The sequence below is a fragment of the Chionomys nivalis genome, chromosome 14 (assembly GCF_950005125.1).
Source record: "Chionomys nivalis chromosome 14, mChiNiv1.1, whole genome shotgun sequence".
Lineage (NCBI taxonomy): Eukaryota > Metazoa > Chordata > Mammalia > Rodentia > Cricetidae > Chionomys > Chionomys nivalis.
In genome coordinates this window covers 58,832,662-58,856,081 of record NC_080099.1, presented here as the reverse complement: position 1 = coordinate 58,856,081, position 23,420 = coordinate 58,832,662, and the positions used below count along the sequence as shown (strand labels likewise).

At 41.9% G+C, this 23,420-nt stretch overlaps 1 protein-coding gene across 1 annotated transcript in view; it reads left to right on the top strand.

Moving 5' to 3' along the window:
* The window catches only part of Asxl3 (ASXL transcriptional regulator 3), a 106,080-nt gene extending 83,374 nt beyond the window's left edge, over positions 1-22,706 (top strand). Inside the window, exons 7-10 of the mRNA XM_057788755.1 lie at positions 5,082-5,178; positions 7,940-8,045; positions 12,767-14,693; positions 18,186-22,706. Of these exons, the coding sequence (XP_057644738.1) occupies positions 5,082-5,178; positions 7,940-8,045; positions 12,767-14,693; positions 18,186-21,935 (5,880 nt within the window). The 3' untranslated portion in view covers positions 21,936-22,706. The remainder of the gene's footprint in view (positions 1-5,081; positions 5,179-7,939; positions 8,046-12,766; positions 14,694-18,185) is intronic.
* The last annotated feature ends 714 nt before the right edge of the window (positions 22,707-23,420 follow it).

Here is a 23,420-nt window from a genome sequence, read left to right as displayed (position 1 = left end):
TGTTTTTATTTCTCGCCTTGCTCTTTCCACTTCTTCCAGGTGTGGTGACAGTCCCCTATTAACAGTGAGTATGAGGAGGGCCGCCCTGCACTGTTTCAGCCAGCTCTCTACTTAGCTGCGTACACTAACTTGCTTCTTTTCGTCAGGTTTTTGCTTTACGAATGAAATCTAAGTTGCGTGTGTTTCTAGGTGTGAGTTGTTGTTTGCCAGTTTTCTTCGTTCCGCACACTTCTCACTGCTCCTCTAGTGAGTGCTCTCACTGTGTTGGGAAATCACCTGGGAGGGAAACAGAATAAGACAAAGAAAAGTGGTGTTAAAGATTATCTCTAGCTTGGTGGTCTTTTATGTAAGTGCTTGGGAGATGCTGGAGGAAGAAGGGGAGTTTTAATTTCATCATCATTGACAAAGGCCATCCTGGGCTATATGAACCCTGCCCACCCCACATCTTCTCTCTCACGCAGACATAATTTAAAAGATTACTTTATTAAATGTGAGTTCAGATATTAGATATTATTGCATAGTGTTTAAATAACAATGTTTGTTTAATTCTTTGAATTCTATTTGACATCCATCTATTTCTAAATGTTTTTGTCTTTGTTTTGTTGGTTTATTTAAAGGCGGAATTAATAGAATCTCAGTTTGGAGACCAGGATGAGCTGAAATTTGCTATGTACCCAGGCTGTCATCAAAAACTCAGAACAAACCTCCTGCCTAAACATCCAAAGGATATGATTACAGACATGTGTTAATACAACAAGATAAAATGTTTTAATAAGCAATGTCAAAGGCAGATGATAAACTCATCAAGAAAGATTAAATCTTTATATTGTGCCAGGATCTGTATATGAACATATTTCTCTCTACTCTTATTACTTACCCTAGAAAAATCATATTGGTCAATTTTTCCCTTGTTAATTTAAAAGGAAGAATAGCTGATCAATAGTTTAGCTAGACACTTCATCATGAGAGAAGTTTTTTTTTCCCAGAATGAGTGTTTCTATCATGCTTAATAAAAAAACAGAATTTATAGTTCATCAATAAATAACTAACCTTTCAGAAATGTTTATTGTTCTAGTTCATTAAAGTGTTATTTCTTCCAGACAGTATTTTAAAGACCATAAAATTAATAGTGCATTTTAAAAGTTTTATTGGCACGTATTTCCGAAGTCTATTTCGGCTGTGGTGGTTAATTGTGCTGTCTTACATAGGCCAGGAACCTTACTTTTCATGTACTTTCTATTGGAAAAGAAAATGATTTTCCTCCAGGGCTAGCTTCCATGTTCTAGAATGTGTTTATATCACACTTGCTTTTTCCTGTGCTCAGATCTTGAGAATCTGTCAGAGCTAATCTGGTCTTTGTGTCTATAAATTAGTAGCCAAGCCCCGAGCCTGGAAGAATATGTGAAACAAAAATTCTGTATGTGAGATAAATTCCAGATCTTTCACTAACCAAAATAAGGGTAGCAAGGAAACCATGATGGAGAACACTAGAGATTCTGAACATCACATAGGTGGTTGAAGATGCATCAGCTCCATATATATCCCCAAATGTAGAACAAATCAGACCTGTCCTTCTGTGTCTCATGCACATGCACTCCTCAGTGCACAGGTTCCTTTGCTCTGTGTGGCACTTGCCCCGCACCTGCTAATCTTATTTTTAATCCACCTTTGAAACAAGGATCTGAATCCATTTTCATGTTTCTCGGTGGATTAGCTTTTCTCCTTCATTGCCAAGGTCCACTTGCAGCCTCTGTCCATGTTTTAGGCTTAGAAGCATATCTCTTAACATACTTGGTAACATTCCTGGAAGATCTTCTTGTCTTCAAGTGTAGTCATTAACTTACTCCTGCCAGAGTGAAACCTGTTGTTTCTGAACTTCCTCTAAAATGCTCTTGGTGTGTTTGCCTCCTTAATCCTGAAGACCTTCATGCATCCAAGGTCATCTGTCCCCTAAATTTTCCAGTGGCATTTTAGTGATATCTCCATATCTGCTGCCCCTTTTTTTCTCATCTTCCCACATTCCTAGAGCCATCTTTGTAGGCATAGATCTTTTAGGCATTTTTTTGAGTCTTCAACATTTTGGAGTTTTCTGTTACCTAGTGTACAGTGCACAGGTTTCATGGATTGTGACTCAAACTGAAAAGGGTCATGAAATATAGAAGTAAATTGAAGGCAAAACTTAGACCTAGAAACCTTTTACTTAGAACTTCACATCTACTTGAGAAACACTCAGTAGGTCGGTTCCAGGTGGAATTTAAAGCCTTGGATTATCTTATTTCAAATGATTCCTGTTTCCCAGGGAGCTGAGTTGTTCCAAGGTTGTTCCTACAGATTGTCTCAAAATCTCTAATCTTGAGCAGAAGTTCACAATAATGCAGACATGGCTGGGACTAGATCATGCAATTATTATCCTAGCTAGTATGTATTTCATAGGTTTCTTGACACAGATGGAGTTTCACCATTGCTCGCTCATTCTAACACTTGTAGCACCTTTAGTGTGTCAGATGAAGACTACTCAGTCACATATCATGGAGGGGGATAAAGGAATGGAAGGAAGTAGGGAAAGGGGAAAGAAAGAACAAGGATGATAACAGATGGGTTAGCTGCAGTCTGCAGTAGTCTTAAACTGGACTTAATCTGTATTTGACATCTCTTCTATCTCCCCTTAAAACCCATTTATGACTATTTTTAGGCCAGCTCTTCTGCTGGTAGACCTGGTAGCAGGACCTAGACATCACCCCTGAGGAGTCTGAGCCCATGGCCATCTTGGCACTAATCATTGCTGTAATTCTACTTTGCATGCACCAAGATATGCCAGTGAACGCTCAGCGTTTCCAGCATCCTCCTCCCCATCCCTCTCTGGAATAGCAGCACTCTGCCTCTGGATGATTCCATCTGTGTAGTAGATCTTCTTTGCCTTGTGCTCCCACCACATGAGAGATGCAAGGTATCCAGGCAAATCTTAGCTACCATAGTGTTCTTAACTCATCAGTTTGTTCTTAACTCTTATCACTTAGACTATTACTAATGTAGAGATGGTTGTGCCTCCATATTAAATTTAGAAGTATTTGGAGATATTCTCAGATACTGCATCTTAGGAAGGGGTTGCTGCTTATAACTCATGGATCAGACATGCTATTAGTTTTCCAACAATGCACAGAGCATTCATGACCCCATATAAGAGTAGTACCAAAGTAAGCAACACCTCCCAGTAGAAGTGATTCACCTAGAACGGGGGCTTATAATCTCATTCAATCTAAAATTTAGATAACAAGATGCATGGAACAGGCTCTAGCTCATCCGACTTATTCTTAATTCTCAAATCCGTGCATACCAGCCATTGGCAACTAATCACCAAGTGGCACCTAATTTTTCAGTGGTTAGAATAAATTCCAAAAATGCTATTCCAAAATTATCCAGTCAAAAGATAGAATGACTGGGATGTTTTCACAAAAGGTAGGACCTTGTCATGCTGACCATGAAGATATGCCACAGCTACTATATTGCTTATTTCACAAGTCCCTATAATCAAGTACCCTATAGGAAGCAACTTAGGGAAGAGGCTTCATCTTAGCATCATAGCTTGAGCATACAGTTCATCATGATAGAGATATCATGATGGTGGCAGCAAGAGGCATCTGATTATAAAGCCTCTGAGCTAAGAGCAAGACAGAGATGAATTTTGGCTCATAGCTTGTTTTCTTCTCTGCATTCTGGCTCCCAACCTATAGAGCGGTGTCAGACACAATTAGAGTGGGTCTTCTTTATTAATTAGTCCAATCTAGAAACTCCTTCACAGAATTTCCCAGAGGTTTGTATCCTGGATGATTCTGGATTTTTTGACAGTATTAATCATTCCAACCACACAGAACCCAAATAAATGGAAAGGTTATAGAAGAACAATCATTTGCTCTATGAAAACTGTATTAAAAACTTAAGGAGAGGAGCTTTTCTTCATTGCTAACACCCATACAAGGACCAGGTATGTAAACTTATACTGGTGACCTAAAAATTATCTGTTAAATAATGGTAAAAATGGAGAGTAGACAAGGAATGGATGAAATACTGCATTTGTGAACATTTTAGTGACTGCCAGTTCCTTCTTAGATGGAGATGGCCTTGTTAGTCAGCAACACGGTTGTGTTCCTCATGCTGCCTTCTCTCGGTTTAATTTTCAGTGATCCAAACTTGGACAGACAGTATGTGTTTTGAGAATCCACATTCCTCTTTTCTCCTAAATAATACGTTATCTGTTATATTCATGCAGTCATTGTATTAAATATTTAAGATTGTTATCATATCAATAAATGAAGATAGAGTATAGAAAAAATAATATATATATATGATATGCAATTGTGGGCTGGCAAGATGGCCCATACTTGCTGCCATGCCTGATGCCCTGGGTTTGATCACCAGGAGCCACAAGGTGGAAGGAGAGAAACAACTCAGCAAGGCATCCACTGACCTCTATATCCATACCACAGTATGCACACAGTATACACATGTGTACACATATATGCATTCTCTCACACATATGTGCATACACATACATGCACTCAAATTATTTAACAGATCTTTGTTGTATCAGATATATGAATTTACATGCTTGTTCTTCATATGGGTGCTAACAAAATGGAAAATTACCCTGTCTTTATGTTCTTTATTCCACACCATGTCCACTTTTTGCAAAGGATTCGTCTGTCACTGCTCATGCCCTCCTGTGTATTCCCTTAGCCTTTGTCTTTTAATCTCCTTCATTCCCCATCACTTAAGGCTTAGCTGCTTGCCTCTGCTTCATCTTTTTATCTTCTATAGGCAATTCCCAGTTACAGTCAGGGGCAGAACTAATTGTCTCTGTGCTGGAAGTCAGCAAGCAGAGTGCATGTGATTGATGCCCTGGAGTCATCTTTTCTTGAGTTTCTTTTCCTTTCCTTCCTTTCTCCTACATCAGTCATTAATACAAACACACACACCACACACACACACATCCTCTTAATATTATTCAGTTTTTGTTTCTCTTTTGCATGCTTTCACTTTGGATTATTTCTGATGGACTATTGTTTTGTCCACTTATCTCCTAGATGGGAAGTGATGGAATTTTACGCCTCAGTACTTCAGCTCTAAATAATGAATTCTTTGCATACGCAGCACAAGGGTGGAAACAGCGACTGGCAGAAGGTAAATTTTAGTATCTTATTATTATGCAACATGCTATAGCAGTTGTACTGTGTTAGGATACAGGTACTATGTTACAGCACACGCGTGGATGCAAGGGCACATGTTCTGTGTTAGAGTGTGGGTGCTGTGTTAGAGCACACATGCTCTGCTAGGACACATGTACTGTGTTAGAGTGTAGGTGCTGTGTTCGAGTGCGCACGCTCTGCTAAGCACATGCACTGTGTTAGAGTGCACACATTGCGAGAGCACCTGTACCCTGCTACAGTGGACATGTTCTACTAGAATACAAATATTATGCTGAGTGCTCATGCTCTGTTAGAGCACATGTACTATGTTAGAGTACACTCCTGTGCTGCTGTGCGTGTACTGTGTCTGAATACACATGCACACACAAATACATTGCTAGAGCTCATGGACTATGTTGGAGTACATGTACTAGGGTAGAATGTAATATATGTTCCCTACTGGAGCACACATACTATGCTAAAGTACACATGCACTGTGAGAACACACATGCTAGTAGTGCACTGTTAGAATACACACACACGCTAGAGTACACATGCTTGTTACAGTAGAGTACACGCTGTGCTAGAGTACACACACTATGGTAAAATTCACATGCTATAAGAGTTTACACACTCTGAAAAGCAAAATACTCTAGAGTACACTGTGTAAAGTACACATACTATGTGAAATATACAAACTGTAGAGTACACATACTCATTAGAACACACATACTGTAGAGTGTACACACTCTGTAGAGCACACTCTGTAGAGTACACACAGTATGTAGAATATACAGACTATAGAGTACATATGCTCAGTAGAGTACACACACTGTAGAATACATACACTGTAGAGTGCACACACTCTCTAGAGCTCACACTGTACAGTGCTCTATATAGCATACACTCACTGTAGACTACACACACTGTAGAGTACACACACTCTCCAGAGCTCACTCTATACAGTAGTCTGTATAGCATACACTCACTGTAGAGTACACACACTCTGTAAAGTACACACTGTAGAGTGAACCTTCACATGCTGTACTGAGCTTTGTGTCTTCCTTTGACTTCCATGTTTCCCCTACTCCTCCCTGAAATGCAAACATTTTCACTTAGTGCAGTTTCACCTTTTTCTAAAGGAGTCCACTAATTCTTTGATGATACTGGCCATTTTTATTATCAGACATTTTTTAATAATGTGTAATATATCATAGACATTTCATATTAATTTTGATACATAATATCTTTGAAATTATGACATAGTTTAATCCATTGTATTTTCTAAATCTCCTGGATTCTAAGGAAACTCTGACATTCCTTTTCCTGAAGGTTCTGTCATCATTTCCTTCCTTGAGGTCAACCCAAGGTTTTAGAAAGACTAAAACCATCAAATGCAGCACTTTACGCCCCTCACTCCCAGTTCCTGGCCCTCTTGGATACCCACACTAGTCCTAGCAAATTCTGATTGCAGTGGTTCACACCCTCCTCTCAGTCCTCGTGTGTCACCTCATTTCCTCAAACTGCATCTTAGTCTCCTTAATTTACACTGTTACCCTATTTCATATCAAACAACATACCTTATGCTTTCATAGCATATTTCAAATTGTTCCCTGGGCCTGTATCTTCCCGGCCCTTTCACACTTTCCATCTGGATCTCCTTTTCCCTAAGAAATGATGACCTCTAAACTAAGGTTTTTTTTGAGCAGTACCTTTCCTCTAAGCAGCCCTGTTCACCACCTAGGTTTATGCTACTGTCTATAAGCTTCCAGTTCTTATGGGTCCCTGCCGCTCACCCCTATCTATTTCCAGTGTTTGCAGATCTTACTTGCTCATTTCTCACACTCTTAGGTCCCAGCCCAAATGCTCTGTACTGAACCTAGAATTTTCCCCTTACTTTTCGTTTTTCCTTCTGCTCTCTCCGAACTGCCACACCCACCCTCACACTTGGGTACTCTAATAGTATCTGCAAGTCTACTTTTAATCTGATACCTATTGGTATCCTGACTGTTGCTGGCCCACTTCCGCATGCATCTATCCCTCCATGCTGTTCAGGCAGGAGTCCTACGATTTCCCCACCATCCTATCGCCTATCTTTCCACCCTGTTTACCTGGCTGTGCTCTTCCATCATGGGATGGCATCAGGAGCTCCTATCTCCTGAGGTAAATGCTGATCCTCCTTTAGAATGTGCATTGGGTAATTGACTCTTGTCTTCCTTTTTTATTTAATATAATCCAATATTCTGCTCAGAATTGGCCACTTGAAAGGACATAAATATGCATATTCATGTCTCCATGCCTTGTGATCTAATCACTTGCATAAGCCTGATCATCTTTTACAAGTGAACTCAAAAATCAACTTCTAAGTGTAATCCTCTTTAATTGTCTTAGGAAAAATTAAGTGCTGCCCTATCTCTGCTTCCAATGCATATATTATTCTTATGGCCTGTACAGGGCTTTTTGACAATATTTCATAGTCCATTATGTCTCTTCCGCTTCCATCCAAGATGATTTCCTTCAGGACAGTGTACATACAGTTCCATTTTCAGCCCATAGCATATCATATTTAGGAGTTGGTCTAATGTGAAATGACCATTTGAGCGATGTTCATGAAAGGGGCAGTATTAGACACGTGGTCATTGCACTTCTTACCTGTGATATTCCGTGAAGTTTACCCAAATGAATGATACGAGGTCTTTTTGAATTGGCAGAAGACATGATCATTTGAATTCAATTTATTGCCAATTTCTTACCAGGAGAGTTTACCCCAGAAATGCAATTACGAATAAGACAAGAAATTGAGAAGGAAAAGAAAACAGAACCTTGGAAAGAAAAATTCTTTGAGAGGTTTTATGGAGAAAGGTAAGTACTAGAGCTTTTCTCTCATTTCTTTTAGAAGAAATGAAAATGTAATTCTCTGCTTCACATGGCACCCTCATACGCTGTAAAACTTAATAAACCTGTGATAAAAGGCAATGGTCCCCCAGTGTACGAAATTGCAGGTAAAATTATAGTGGCATATCAGCACTTAAATTTTAAAAATGGGTTTTCAAGGTTTATAGCATGTTCATGAAAATTCATCTTATACCAAAAATTACACGTGGAATCCTAAAGAAGTCAATTGTGATTTTCTTAAGTGGGTTTTGATCAAATTCTCTTAGTTTTATCGACATATTTTCACTAATGAGTATTGCAAAGACAAGTAATTTTAGACACATTTACCTCTCAGACTTGTCCCTTCTAAATATTGACTTTATATGTCCACTGTGGTATGTGAGTGCTGGAGAGAACCCGAGGGATTATGTTTCACTTTATCTGTGTAGCCTGGTTTTATTTCATATTTTGGATATGCTTGTGAGTTGATTTAATTTTTTAAACTTTGTGTGTATTTGTGTATGGTGTGTGTATGCATGCAGTAATCTCATGCATAGCACCTGTGTAGAGTACAGAGAACCACTGGCAGGAGTCAGCTTTTACTTTCCAGTTGGTTGACCCAGGGTCTCTGCCACTGTATTGTGTCAGTACTCCAGGCTAGTCTGCCTAGAGCCTTCAGTACTGTCTCCTATCTGTCTCCCATCTCACTGTAGGAGTTCGGGGATTACATGTGCACCCCATTCTACCCAGCTTTTTGCATGGGTTCTGAAGATCAATCTTTGGTCATTATGGTTGTATGGCTAGGACGTTTATCTGTTGAGCCATCTTCCTGGCCACGCTTCTTTATAAAAATGCACAATAGTAACCACCTGTATATATGGTAGCAACTGAACTAACCTACAAGCAGTTTCCCCTATGCATCCTGCTTAGCAGAGAGACATTCTTTGGGAAGAATCTCTGTCTCAGACAATCATGTTTCGAGGAAAGGAGATCCACAAGCTATTGGTGGTAGCTCCAGGTCTTTGTAGAAGAACTTGTGTTGATTAATGCTTGTATAAAAGGCAAGAGATGGTCACAGTTAATGTCTTCTGTGCCATTTCATTTCATAAATTTCTCTAGTCAGTGAATAAAATAGCCTAGGAATCTCACTTGAGCTTTTCTGCATAAGAAATCCCTTTAAAGGGGCTGATTCTGTGCAAAGCGGGTAGCCTGATCATAAAGCGCTTCCTGGGTAAGCATGAGGGGCTCAACCAAGCTCTGGAACCAATATGAAAGGTGTGTATGATGGCACATTTACAACCGCAGCACTTGGAAGGTGGTGTTGTTTGTCAGCTGACCTTGCCTGTTTCATCAGCTCAAAGGTCAGTGATAGAACCTGTATCAAAAACCAAGTAGCATGCATATGCGTACACATACACACACACACACACGAATGGCGGGAGGCAGCTAGATGACTCAGCATTTAAGGGCATTTGCTGTAAAATCATGAGGCTCCTAATACCCACATGACAATCTTGGCATCCTGGAAATACCTATAGCTCCAGCTCCAAGAGATCAGATGCTGTTGTATGGCTTCTACGCATATGCCTGTATACATACATACTCGCATGTAGACACATATAATTAAATAAATAGATAAAAACTAAATATGATAAAGCCAATGTGAATAATATCTAAGGAATAACACTGGTGGTTGACCTGTAATCTCTGAAAACACACACACACACACACCAATGTGCTCATGCACACACATGCAACTGCACCTACATGAAACATAGCATACACATATACATGTTCATATACACACAAATGGCTTCTTATTTAGCATGAGCCAGCTTTGGTGAATTGTCCTCAGTAGTTATATTCTTAAGGAAGACTCTTTCTTTGATTGCTCTAGAAGGATTCCTAGATTCACATACAAACAAGCAAAACTAAATAGAGATAATTAATATATTTTCTCAGAACTCAAAAAATGAGGCAGGCTAATACTATGTCTTCATATGTTGTCACCAACAGAATTACTTAAGCCAGCTACATTAGAATCTGCAATGAAAAATTTTAACATACACACAGATTACAAGACTCTCTTGAGATAGATTGATGTAGCAGCATCTCTAGGAGTTGAACCCAGAAATTCACAGTATTAGAAACTAGGTCATACCAAAGAATGTCCGCATTAAAAAAAGTGAAGGAAAAGACCGAAGTCCACCATAGATGCATCTACTTTGTTGTTATTATAAAAGGTTAGATAGATAGCAGGGAAAGTAAAGCTAAGTAGGATTATAGTTTATATAATGAAGTTCAATAAGTAGAATTCCATAAATAATTCTCATACAAATTCACAAACATGCGCATTTCTCCCCAAGAAGTTTGACTACTTCCCAGATTCCCAAGAACATTAGATGAAAAGGCAGAAGTCAACAACTATCATACCATGAGTAACAACTTCCCACTGCCTTTATCATGCTCTGAAATACAAGGTCTTTTTCTAGACTAGTGGTTCTCAACCTGTGGGTCATGACCCTTTCACAGGTTCCCTATCAAAAGTGTGCATTTTAGATATCTGCATTACTATGCATAACCGTAGCAAAATTACAGTTATGGAGTAGTAGTGAAAATAACTTTATGTTTGAGGTCACCACAACATGAAGAACTGTGTGAAAGGGTTGTAGCACTGGGAAGGCTGAGAACCACTGCTGTAGAGCAACAATTGGTTGACCTCGCCCCGCATGACTTCACTTGGCTTCTTCTTTGCTCTTCACTATCTTAATTTCATCTTGGATAACTGACACATGTCATGAGCTTCCTCTTTTATTTCATTATCCCTACACTACTTAGGCTCCTTGCTGTAAAAGAGATCTGCCATAGCACCAGACCCTTTTTGGTTGACTAACACCGTTTGGCTTTTCATTGGCCTAAGTTTGTCTGAGAATATTGCTATCCAAACCTTTTCATTGCCTGTACCCCAATTTGGTTTTATTTATAATGCCTTTCTCTAACATCTGCTGCTGATGCTGCAATTTAAAGTGAAGAAAACAGTGACTCATTGCAAACTTCACTAGAATTCCACTTAGCTTTGGCTTGGGAACAAGTGTTAGGATTGGTTATCTTGGGATTTTTCTCTGATATCCTGTATGAAATAGCTCATAGCACGGCATTCACACACACTTGATTGACATAAGTATCATTGGGTAAAATAATTGTAATAACTCTATGTTTTATTATTCTTCATATTTAATTATATGATTAGATTCTAAGATAAAGATTGGGTAACATTTTTTACTTTTTTTGTAACCTGACTACTGTTTCTCCTCCTTCCACTCTTCCATCCCCTCTCCCTACAGCCTCCCTCTGTCACCCACATCCACTCCCCCTCCATTTCTATTCAGAGGAGAGGAAACCTCCCATGGATAGAAATGAAACATGTAACATTTCTTAGATTTTTTGCTTTATTTTTATTTTATTTAAAAAAGAAAAACAAACCATCTTTTTTCATTTTACATACCAATCCCAGTTCCCACTCCCTCCCCTTCTCCCATCCCCTTCACTTCTCCCTCCATCCCATGCCCCATCCACTCCTCAGAGAGGGTAAGGCACATTGCTTTGGGGAAAGTCCAAGGTCCTCTCTACTATATCTAGGCTGAGAAAGGTATCCATCCAAAGAAATTGGGTTCCAAAAAATCGAGTACAAGCAGTAGGGATAAATCCTGGTGCCACTGCCAGTGGCCCCACAGTCTGCCCCAGCCATACAACTGCCACGTACATTCAGAGGGTCCATACTGGTTCCTTCCCTGTACAACTGGTGTTGGTGAGCTCCCATTAGCTCAGGTAGACTGTTTCAGTGGGTGAACCCATCATGGTCTTGACCTCTCCTCATATTCTCACTCCTCCCACTTTTCAACTGGACTTTGGGAGCTCAGCCCAGTGCCTCTGTTTCCATCGGTTGCTGGATAAAGGTTCTATGGTGACATTTAAGATATTCATCAATCTGACTACGTACAAGGTCAATATGAGCACCCTCTTCTCTATTGCTTAGAGTCTTAGCTAGGGTCATCCTTGTAGATTCTTGGAAATTTATCTGGTGTCAGGTTTCTTGTTTGCCCCCATAATGGCTCCCTCAATCAAAATATCTCTTTCCTTGCTCTCATCTCTGTCCTTCCTCCATCTCGACTATCCCATTCTCTCAAGTTCTCCTCTCCCCTCCTCCTCTCTCTTCCTCTTCCCCTGTAGATTTTTTAAGATATCTAAACTTTAAAGGTAATTTTGATTTGAAAATTTGATGTATTTCAATAAACTCCCATTCATATTAACTATTTCTATTACATCCATTAAAGTCTCTATAATTTTTATATTATAAAGACATCTTTTTACTTTCTGACTTCAAAACACTTAGGTTTTTATTTATTCTTTGAGTATCTTCCCATATTTTCTGATTCATTTTTATTTGTAACATTGTAATTCCCTTTACTAATACTTGGTAAGATTTATAACTCTTTGCTTATAAAACAGAAATTACAGAAGCTTCTTTTAGTTATAAAGGCAGTACTGAGGCTATGTCAGGAACGTTTTTACCATACGTTAATCATATGACTAGGTGGTTTTATGATTAAGTCGATACATTTACCTCTATTGAATACTGAACTTGTAAGAGTGACAGTCTGAGCCATTTGCTTTGTGGCTGTATAATGATATCTCTCATTTCTGCTCAGATTGGGTATGTCCAGAGAAGAATCCATAAAGCTCACTTCTGGAACAAACCATGATGGAGCTGAAGGATGCTCCTCACATGGGAACTCTGGCATTCCGGTTGCTTCTGCACAGACTACGTTAGAAGAGCAACCACCCCAAATCGTGAGAGGTTCAGCTTCCTCGGAGCCTGACTTCTGCGCTACCATTTGTCCTCTGCTAGAGGTTCCAGTGAAGGACATAATCACAGAAGCAGAAGACATCTTTATCCCCGAGGAATCTGTGATTCAGGAGGAAGTGGCAGAAGAGGTAGAGACAAGTATCTGTGAATGCCAAGATGAAAATCCTAAGAACATGCCAGAGTTTTCTGAGGAGTCTGAAAGTCCAGCCACCTCTTGTGAGGAGCCCCAGTTGGCAGCCCCTGAAGATAACTTGGAGTCCTGTGTTGTAATGAATGATATTTTAGAAGCTTTACCTCATATTGAAGTGAAGATAGATGAGAAATTGGAATGTCCCCAGGAAGAAATGTCAGTTGTTATTGACCAACTAGAAATCTGTGACTCTCTTGTTCCTTGCACTTCATCTGTCCCTCACATCCTTGATGCAGAGCAGAAGGAACAAGAAATTGCCATAGAGACCAGCACTGTAACCCTGAGAGCAGGGCCATCTTCTCTGGAAAGCCAGTTTCCAAATGAGGGAATTGCTGTAGACATGGAACTCCAGAGTGACCCTGAAGAACAGCTCTCGGAAAATGCTTGTGTCTCTGAGACTTCCTTCTCCTCTGAGAGTCCGGAGGGAGCATGTGTCAGCCTTCCATCCCCAGGTGGGGAAACACAGTCCACGTCTGAAGAGTCATGCACCCCAGCCTCTCTGGAAACAACGTTCTGTTCTGAGGTGTCCAGCACTGAGAATACAGAGAAGTACAACCAGAGAAACCCTCCTGATGAAAGCCTTCACGTGTCTTTGATGTCAGAAGCATCTCCACTAGCCACCTCACCCGAAATCTCAGAAGCATCTCTCATGTCCAACTTGCCTCTGACATCCGAGGCATCCCCAGTGTCCAACTTACCTCTGACATCAGAAGCATCTCCAATGTCTGATTTGCCACTGACATCAGAAACGTCCTCAGTGTCTTCCATGCTTCTTCCCTCTGAGACGCCTTTTGTATCTGGTTTGCCTGTTCCTGCAGAGACTTCTCCAATTTCTAACTCTTCCATGAACGAAAGAGCAGTGCATCAACAGAGAAAGTCACCGTTAGGATCTGAAGAAGCTCCCTCTCCACAGAAGGATGAACCTTCTGTCCCCAGCAAGCCCATGGGAGAGAACCTTATCTCCCACCCTAAGCCTTTGTCCAGCATTCTGGAACCCATCAGCATGAGTGCTTCCATTGTGCCTGAAGCTCTTCCACCTGAAGAGGTACACAGCCAGTCTCTGAGTCAGCTGCCTTGCCAGTCTCATATTGAAATGGAGAAGCTCTACCCTCCTTCCATCCCAGAACTTCCTTCTCCAGAAATGATGAAAATTAAAAACCACAGTGTCCTACAAAGAACTGAAAGGAAAGGGGTTTCCTCACCATTAGAAGTCCCTGTCTTTCCTGAGGAGACAGAGACTAAAGGAAATGAGATTCCACCAGCTAAATTCCAGGAGAAGCAGTATGTCCCATCAGTAGATAAGGCTCCATTTTTAGAAGGCTCAAGAAACAAAGCACATAAGCAGGCCAGTACACACAATTCCAAAACATCAGAGCCCTCCAAGTCACCTGATGGGATAAGAACTGAAAGTAGAGAGTCAGAGATATCAAAAAGGAAGACGATGGAGCATAGCTTTGGAATCTGTAAAGAGAAAAGAGCCAGGATAGAAGAGGACCAGTCATCCCGAAGCCTAGTATCCAGCAGTTCACCTGAGAAAGAGCAGCCTCCACGAGAGGAGCCTAGGGTTCCCCCTCTCAAGGTATGGTATTTTAAAACAGACTGTTCTGGAAATGTGGTCCCCTATTTAGAAACCTAATTTTCAGAAATTAATTAGATATTTCCCTTTTTAGGCTTAACATAGAAAACTAAACTAATCTATTCATACTCACTCCAACATTAACTTATCTTTTAAAAACTGTATAGAGGAGCCTTCAGAGATGGAGTGGTAGCTAAGAACACTTACAACTCTTACAGAGGACCCACGTTCACTTCCAGAATCACCATCCCCTCTAGCTCCAGTTCCAGAGGATCCAATTCCTTCTGCCCTTCATGGTACTTGCAAGCACAATGTGCACACACACACATACACACATTTTTTAAACCATAAAAAACTGCATTAAGCCTATGCAAGACGATCTCAACCATCCATATGATTTTGCAACAGGATTTAAGAACACTGTGGAGAACAGCAGGACATGGGGGATTCTACACAACATGGAGAGGTCTGGACTTTTGAGGATTTCAAGATACACATGGAAAAGCATGAAAGATATGTTAAAGTTCCACAGGTTTGGGGAAGGGGTCAGAAGTCAGGCCAGGGCTGAGATGAAGGTCCAACAAACACTCAGCACCCAACTGCCAAGGATAAGGAACATGTCCTATGGGACGTTTTTGATACTACCTACAAGAATAAACAAAATTTCTTTATTAACTGAGAGAGAATGCAGTAGATGTGCCAAGAAATCCAAGATTTAGTTTCTGAGATATTAAAGAGGTGCCAGGCATCAACAAGTCATAGAGCTTTTTGGACAGATAACCCTCTTTGGATACATTTGTTTTATCCTGGATCAGCTAATCTTCTAAGAAAATACATACGTTAAATAAGTTGTAGGTGTGTAAGGGAACTGAAAATTGAGGATGATTCAAAAGAAATCTCTTGTTCCAAATTTAGTTCTGCTTTGTTATATTTATTTGTGACCTTTTTCTCTATCAGTTTATGTTTATACAGTGGAAATTTCTTCATCACATGTAGCTATAGAATTAAGAACATCTTAAGCTTTTAAAAAGTACCAGCCTCTTATGTTGCTGTTACACCTTATTTTATAGGTGATTCAGGATCTTTACAAGCCTGTGTTTTAAGAGTATAGTTGTAGTTATTCTACCTACTAGAACTGTGTCTATTAAATAAGATTCTAAACATTAAAAAGGCTACTGTAAATGCCACTTAATAAATCAGTCTGCCGTTTAATTTCTAAAACTTAGAGAAGAAAACATAGATATACTTTTTGGAGGAACTATATTTTAGATATACCCATACTATTTTTCTTTTTTTTAATTAATTAATTAATTTATTTAATTATTAAAGATTTCTGCCTCTTCCCCGCCACCACCTCCCATTCCCCCCCTCCCCCAATCAAGTCTTCCTCCCTCCTCAGCTCAAAGAGCAATCAGGTTTCCCTGCCCTGTGGGAGGTCCAAGGACCACCCACCTCCATCCAGGTTCTAATAAAAAAGTAAATGCTATGTGCTTTATATAAATACATATATTGATGAATTAGGTAGGTATATGAGTGATACATGATAGATGTCCAAAAAGACAGAAACTAAAGATACACTTAGTATTTGACTGTGATCTCTTGATGAAGCAAATTTAGGTAGAATTTTAATATATTTAATTATTTAGACTAAGGGAAATATTAAAAATGGAAAATGTAATCACTCTAGCAAATAGGTGATTCTTGGCTATGGATTGGAGAAATTGTTCAGAGAAAAGAGATGTTTTACTAGAAGTCCAGAAATGCATCCCAGGTAGGAAGATCCTGTACTTGTATATGATATATATAAATATAGACGTATCAAGGCAACATTATACAGAGCTCAACAGGGTTCAAATTAATTCAAAAGCAAAGAAAGTTACCATGTCAATATGCTTCTGTTTGGGAGAAAGATGAAAGTTTCCTAGGAAAATCTTGCTGGAATGGGGAAGGGAAAGACGTAGAGCAGATACCTGTGAACCACAGAATTGGGAGTCCACAGACTCCCTGTCACTGTCAGACTGTCAAATCCCTGGGCAGATAACATCTGAATTTGAAAAGAGGGTATCAACCAGAGCCCTTCTAGCCCCCGTACAGTGACTCTGACAATTTTCTTAATGATTGATTAGGTCGTCGCAGCCTTACCATGGGATCCTGCATGCTAGCGCTTGTGTCTCCCAAATGAGTTCATGGCTGTTTAGCCTATTAAATAGCAAAACTAGGTAAGCAATATAGAGTGGGACAGGCACAGTGTACCTTTAGATGATCAGTGTTAAATCGCCCAACTCATATTTTCTTGGAAATACAAAAGTGGTTTGTCTTCCACCCCTGCTTTTCTGAAACAGCCACGACAACACAGAGCTCAAGTCCAACATCCTCTGTCTACATACAAATAATGTGTGAAATAACTGATTTATAAAAACTTCCATAGCATGCTTATTACATACATGTTAGCCAGCATGCCAGCTGTTATAAAAGTCCATCAAAACCATACCACCCTCCATCCCAGAACCACTGAGGTACTCAGTGACCCTCCAAGAGACAGTCACCTTTAAACAAAGCCAGATGAGCTCTATAGTCTTCAGGCTTCTCACACAGAGCTGTTTTCTTTTGAACTAAATGAAGGGAGAGTAAAATATCTCAGATGGTTTGTTTTTCTCTAGCAGGGAAGATAATTTTAAAGGTAAGTATCTCTAAGTCTTTTTGCTCTCTCTCTCTCTTTCTCATATCTATCTCATTCATATCTATCTGTCTGCCTGTCTATCTATCTATCTATCTATCTATCTATCTATCTATCTATCTATCTATCTATCTATAGATATCTATCTATCATCTATTTTTTGAAGCAGCGTCGTCCTACCTTGCCCAGGTCTCACTATGTAGCATAGGCTAGCCTCAGACTCTCACAGTCCTCCTGCTTACAAGTGTGCTTCCCCATGTATAAGCTAATCTTATGCTAAGAAGCATGATATTTGCTCTATTGACATATGACTTTAGGAAGATTCCTTAAGTCCTGCTAAATGAAATCACTCATTGATATCTTCATAGATGAAAACTTTATTGTCACAGACTGCATTTACTATTTCTTTATAACCCAAATGTACATTTAGATATCTTAGATAATGAGGTATCTTTCAAATTATGAATGAATGCGGCTTACCCCCATCCACTAACTATCCTTTTTTTAGAAGGCAGATGTTCTCATAGAGGCTAGGCCTGCTTTAAACTCAATACATAGCCTAGGATGAGATCGGATCTCACTGTGTTGCCTGAAACTAGTTGCCTAGACCATGCTGGCTCCAAGGCCACAGAGAATCACCTGCTTCTGTTTCTTGAATGCTAGGACTACAGAGACATAACACAGGACTTCATGCATGCTAGACAAGAACTCTACCAAGTGAGCTGCCTCCATAGTCCTCATCCTCCCACTGAGTTACCGTACCCTACATTCCTCCTCACTTTTTACTAATACTAAGTATTGTTTCATTCTTCTTTCAGATACAGCTTTCTAAAATTGGGCCACCTTTTATCATCAAGAGCCAGCCAGTCTCCAAAGCAGAGTCCCGAGCATCCTCTAGCACAGCAGTCAGCAGTGGTAGGAACACAGGAGCCAGGACCCTTGCAGACATCAAGGCCCGTGCCCAACAAGCTCGTGCCCAACGAGAGGCTGCTGCAGCTGCTGCAGTTGCGGCTGCAGCCAGCATTGTCTCAGGAGCCATGGGAAGCCCAGGAGAGGGTGGGAAGGCAAGAACGCTGGCCCACATCAAAGAGCAGACCAAAGCTAAGCTCTTTGCAAAGCATCAGGCCCGAGTCCACCTCTTCCAGACCTCCAAGGAGACCCGGTTGCCTCCTCTCAACTCCAAGGAAGAAGCTCTCACTATGGAAGCCTCTTCTACCCCTGAAACAAAAATGGAAGGTTCCACTGGTGTCATCATCATCAATCCCAACTGCAGATCTCCTAGCAACAAGGCCGCACACCTCCGGGAGACCCCCACTGTATTACAGCAGCCTCTGAACCCACCTCAGATTCCAGACACTGCCACTGACTTGTCTGTGCATAGTTCTGATGACAGCATACCTGTGTCACATTTAACTGAGAAAATTGTCTCATCTACCTCTTCTGAAAATAGCAGTGTACCCATGCTTCTTAATAAAAATCCCATCAACCCCATCCCCATGTCTGTCTGCAGCACTGCTGTGTCGGGAGCAATTAAAGAGCATCCGTTTGTGAGTCCTGTTGACAAATCTTCTGTCCTCATGTCTGTTGACAGTGCAAACAGTACGATTTCTGCTTGTAATATAAGCATGTTGAAATCCATCCAGGGATCTGACACTCCGTGCATAGCCCTTGTACCAAAATGTATCGACAGGACTCCTATACCAGCTGCTCCAGAAGGTACTGGAAGGTCTAACACCATGGATGGTAAGACCCTGCTTGTGCCCAGCAGCAAGGCTGCTAACTTAGTGTCCGCTCAGTACACCTCTGTGCCAGCTCCCACTGTTACAAGTAATCTGCCAAACCATCTCTGCACTAGCTCTGTCTTGATTCCCCCCACGGGGATTAGTAACAGATTTGCTTCTGAGAAGATAAACATGTCTGGGAGTGAAGAACAGACCACTGTGTCCATTAGTGCCACCATGCGAGCAGCCCTCAGCTGTGGCGATTCAGTGGCGGTCTCCGATCCACTGATTTCACGCCCACCCATCGCAATGTTTTCAGGAAACATGCTCACTCTAAACTCTTACGACAGTGCTCCCAAACCAAGTGGGGAAATCTTGGACAAAAATTCAGGGCCTCGAAATAGGATGGACAATTCTGGAAAACTTCAGCAGCCACCAGGGGGCTTTGCCCCAGCAACAACAAACAGATCAATTCCCTGTAAAGTCATTGTGGACCACAGCACAACACTGACCTCCAATTTGTCTCTGACTGTCTCCATTGGAAATGCAGAAGCAAGCATGGATCCCCAGAGTAGGCCAGTGAGGACAGACATAGCCATCCAGCCTGTGGCATGTCCTCAGGTGTCTGTCATTAGTAGACCTGAGCAGGTCACAGGTGAAGGTGCTGACCATGGTTCCGTTTTCATTGCTACTCCTACAGCCAAACAGGACAGTAAGACACTGCAGGCCACTTGCACCAGTCTTAGGGAACTGCCCCTCGTTCTTCCTGATAAACTAAATGAAGTGACTGCCCCTAGTCATAGCTTTGCTGAGCAGGCACGAAACTCAAATACGTTCAAGAGTGAAGCAGACACGACCTGTAGCAATCAGTACAATCCAGGAAACCGGATTTGCTGGAGTGAAGACCCAGTGAGAAACACGGGCCAGCCAGTGGTTAGTCACTCAGGTTCAAGTAAACAGAAAGACTATTCAGAGCAGGGTGGGCTGAAGGCTGTCAAATCCGAGCATGCCAACTATGCCCACGTGTCAGAGCTCCACCCTAGGACACTCATTACGAATGCCAGTCTTCCTGTGAAGCCCGAACCTCATGAAGTAGACAAGAGTTTTAGAATGGAAACCGAGGATTTCCCTGGCCCAGAGCGTCCTCCTCCTGCTACAGACGTGACAAACAGTGCTAGTGGGCCACAGACACAGGCCATGAAGCCTTCGGCCACGAGCCCCGCGGAAGAGGCGGCTATTTCTTTGGCTACAGACACCCTGAAAAGACTTCCTAGTACAGGCAGCTCAAGCTGCCGCCTGTCTTCCGTGGAAGCTAATAACCCACTGGTGACACAGTTGCTGCAGGGCAACCTGCCTCTGGAAAAGGTGTTACCACAGCCAAGACTGGGAGCCAAACTCGAAATCAACAGGCTCCCTTTGCCCCTTCAAACTACCTCAGTGGGTAAGACAGGGCTGGAGAGAAGCATGGTGGAAATGCCGTCCAGCTCTCCAAATCCGGATGGTAAAGGCTATTTGGCAGGAACTCTAGCACCACTCCACATGAGAAAACGAGAAAACCATCCCAAAAAGAGAGCAGCCAGGACCGTGGGAGAACACACTCAAGTTAAATGTGAGCCAGGGAAGATGGCGATGGAGCCAGATGTCAAAGCGGTACCCTGCGTCATCAGTCCAGGCATGAGTCAGCTAGGTCACAGCCAACCATTTAAGCAAGAACGGCTTACCAAGTCCTCCATGGCCAACAGGATCATGCCCAGCCCCGAGGTCAAACAACAGAAACGCCTGTTGCCTGCATGTAGCTTCCAACCAAGCCTGTTCCATGTGAGCAAAAATGATGGCTTCCATGCTGACACTAGTACCTCACACAGACAGCAGTTCTACCAAATGCCCATGGCTGCCAGGGGACCCCTTCCCACTGCTGCTCTGTTACAGACCTCTCCCAAGACCCCAGTGGGCTGCAATACATTTGCCTTCAATAGGCACCTTGAACAAAAGGCATTGGGAGACGTTAATCTTACTTCAGCACCTCACCAGCTAAGACTAGCCAATATGCTGTCCCCCAGCATGCCCATAAAGGAAGGCGAGGACGGGGGAGGCACCACACACACGATGCCAAGCAAGGCAGTGGTCCATCCCCCACTGCCACTCCCACCACCCCCTCCTCCACCACCCCCTCCACCCTTGGCCTTGCCCCCACCACCCCCTCCACCACCTCCGCTACCTCCACCTCACCCTACTGTAGAAGTCCCATCCGATCAAAAGCAACCACCAGTTACCATGGAAGCCACTAAGCGACTTAGTTGGCCCCAGTCCACCGGCATCTGTAGCAATATCAAATCAGAACCTCCTTCTTTTGAGGAAGGCTTAAGCAGCAGCTGTGAACTGGGCATGAAGCAGGTTCCGTATGACCAGAATGAAGTCAAAGAGCAGCTGAAGGCATTTGCATTAAAGAATGCAGATTTCTCTTCCTATTTGCTCTCTGAGCCTCAGAAGCCTTTCACCCAATTAGCTGCTCAAAAAATACCAGTACCCCAGCAGCAACCGCTCTGTGGAAGTTACCCGACCATACACTTTGGGAGCACAAGTTTCAAAAGGGCAGCGTCTGCCATTGAGAAGTCCATTGGGATTCTGGGAAGTGGCTCGAGCCCAGCCACCACCACGGGCCTGGCTGGTCAGAACACTCAGATGCCAGTTCAGAACTTTGCAGACAATAGCAACACGGATGAGTTAGAGCTGAAATGCTCTTGCCGGCTCAAAGCCATGATTGTGTGCAAAGGCTGCGGGGCCTTCTGCCACGACGACTGCATAGGTCCTTCCAAACTTTGTGTAGCTTGCCTGGTTGTCCGATAAAGAGCTGAGTGAAAGATACAGCGCCCCACCCCCCATTTTTAACATGAAAAAAAAAAAAAAGCCTGATTAGCCAGGAGTCAAATAAGGCATTGGCTTCTGTGCTGGCGTATTTCATTGAGGAGCAAGTCATCTGTTTCTTCTAGGTGATTATTTTCTCACATGTCTCATACAGGGGAAGATGCAGCACATGCGAATGGCCTTTGCCTGTCCAGTCACCGCTCACAGCTTTGATGTGTTTCTGTCTGCGTATTCCGGTCACTGCCTCAGTCTTCTTCTTTTTTCTTTTCTTTTCTTTTTTTTCTTTCTTTTTTCTATTTCAGTCCAGGCCTAGACAGAAAGGGCATCCTGAGTTGTCTAATCACCCCATATGCAGATGTTGAAAAACTATGACAAGCACGACCTAAGTTGGCCAGGTGTCTTTCCATAGATTGGATGTCACAGCAAGCATTTCTTCCGTGATACTGTGGGACCTACCTGTACCCAGTGGCTCGAGCCATAGTAGGAACAGGAGCCTAAAGATATGATTCTTTCTGTTTACCCTGACGACAGAAGGGACAGGAAGGATGTGTCGCTGGAGTCCACTGTCCCAGCTCTTTCCTCCTTTCTTACTCTTTCTCAGAAACTGGTAGAAAGCCTGAATTGGCTTTGGATCTTTTTTGCAAATTGTTGCTGAATATGCACTGCATCTGAATTGACAAAGGAGCTTCATGCTGTAGACGGTCTGATTCTAGTTCTTGGATAGCCAATAATATAAGATCCATTGGCTGATAATCATGGACCCAGAGTATTGTGGCTTTCCACATGTGGTTTTTAAGAGCAAATGTGAAAACCCATGCCCTAATATTAAAAATAAACAATAAAGTGCTCTACATGCATGTATAATGAACTGATGACATAAACTCTTAGCCGTTCTAAACACTAATCCAATCACCACATGGGAGTTGGGACTGGGGAAAGCAACTATGGCCCTTAGTCACACCAGTGCACTCTGACCTTTGCAGAGATGGGCCTCTCATTTTGCAAGCGTCATTGATGATAGGGACTATAGAAGGCTGAAGAAAGGGTAACTTTTTTTCCAGAGCCATTTCTTCCCTCTTGATTCCCATTCTATACAGTTATCTTTGACTCAGAAATAACACTGTTTTTTTAAAAAAAAAAATTGTTCCCTCCTGCATGTGTTGCTGTTGCTTTCCTCATACCTAGGAGAGTAGAAGTGGAGAAGGGTTACTGCAGCTCACAGTAATCTTCAGTGTTTATCCAATGAAAACTGAGGATTTGAGCTGCGTCCATATTCTGACTACTCTCAGACTGGAGACAGCTGTGCTTGACAAGGCTCCATTCCCAAAGCAAGCGCAAAAGCACGGGAGACGAAGGAAAGGAAAAGTACACCCACTGACCTTCAGATTCAGAGCACAGCATGCAGGGTGCCCTTAGACCATTGATTGTGCCTGTAGAGTTAAAAGTGAAAGGATTTGGAGGGATATC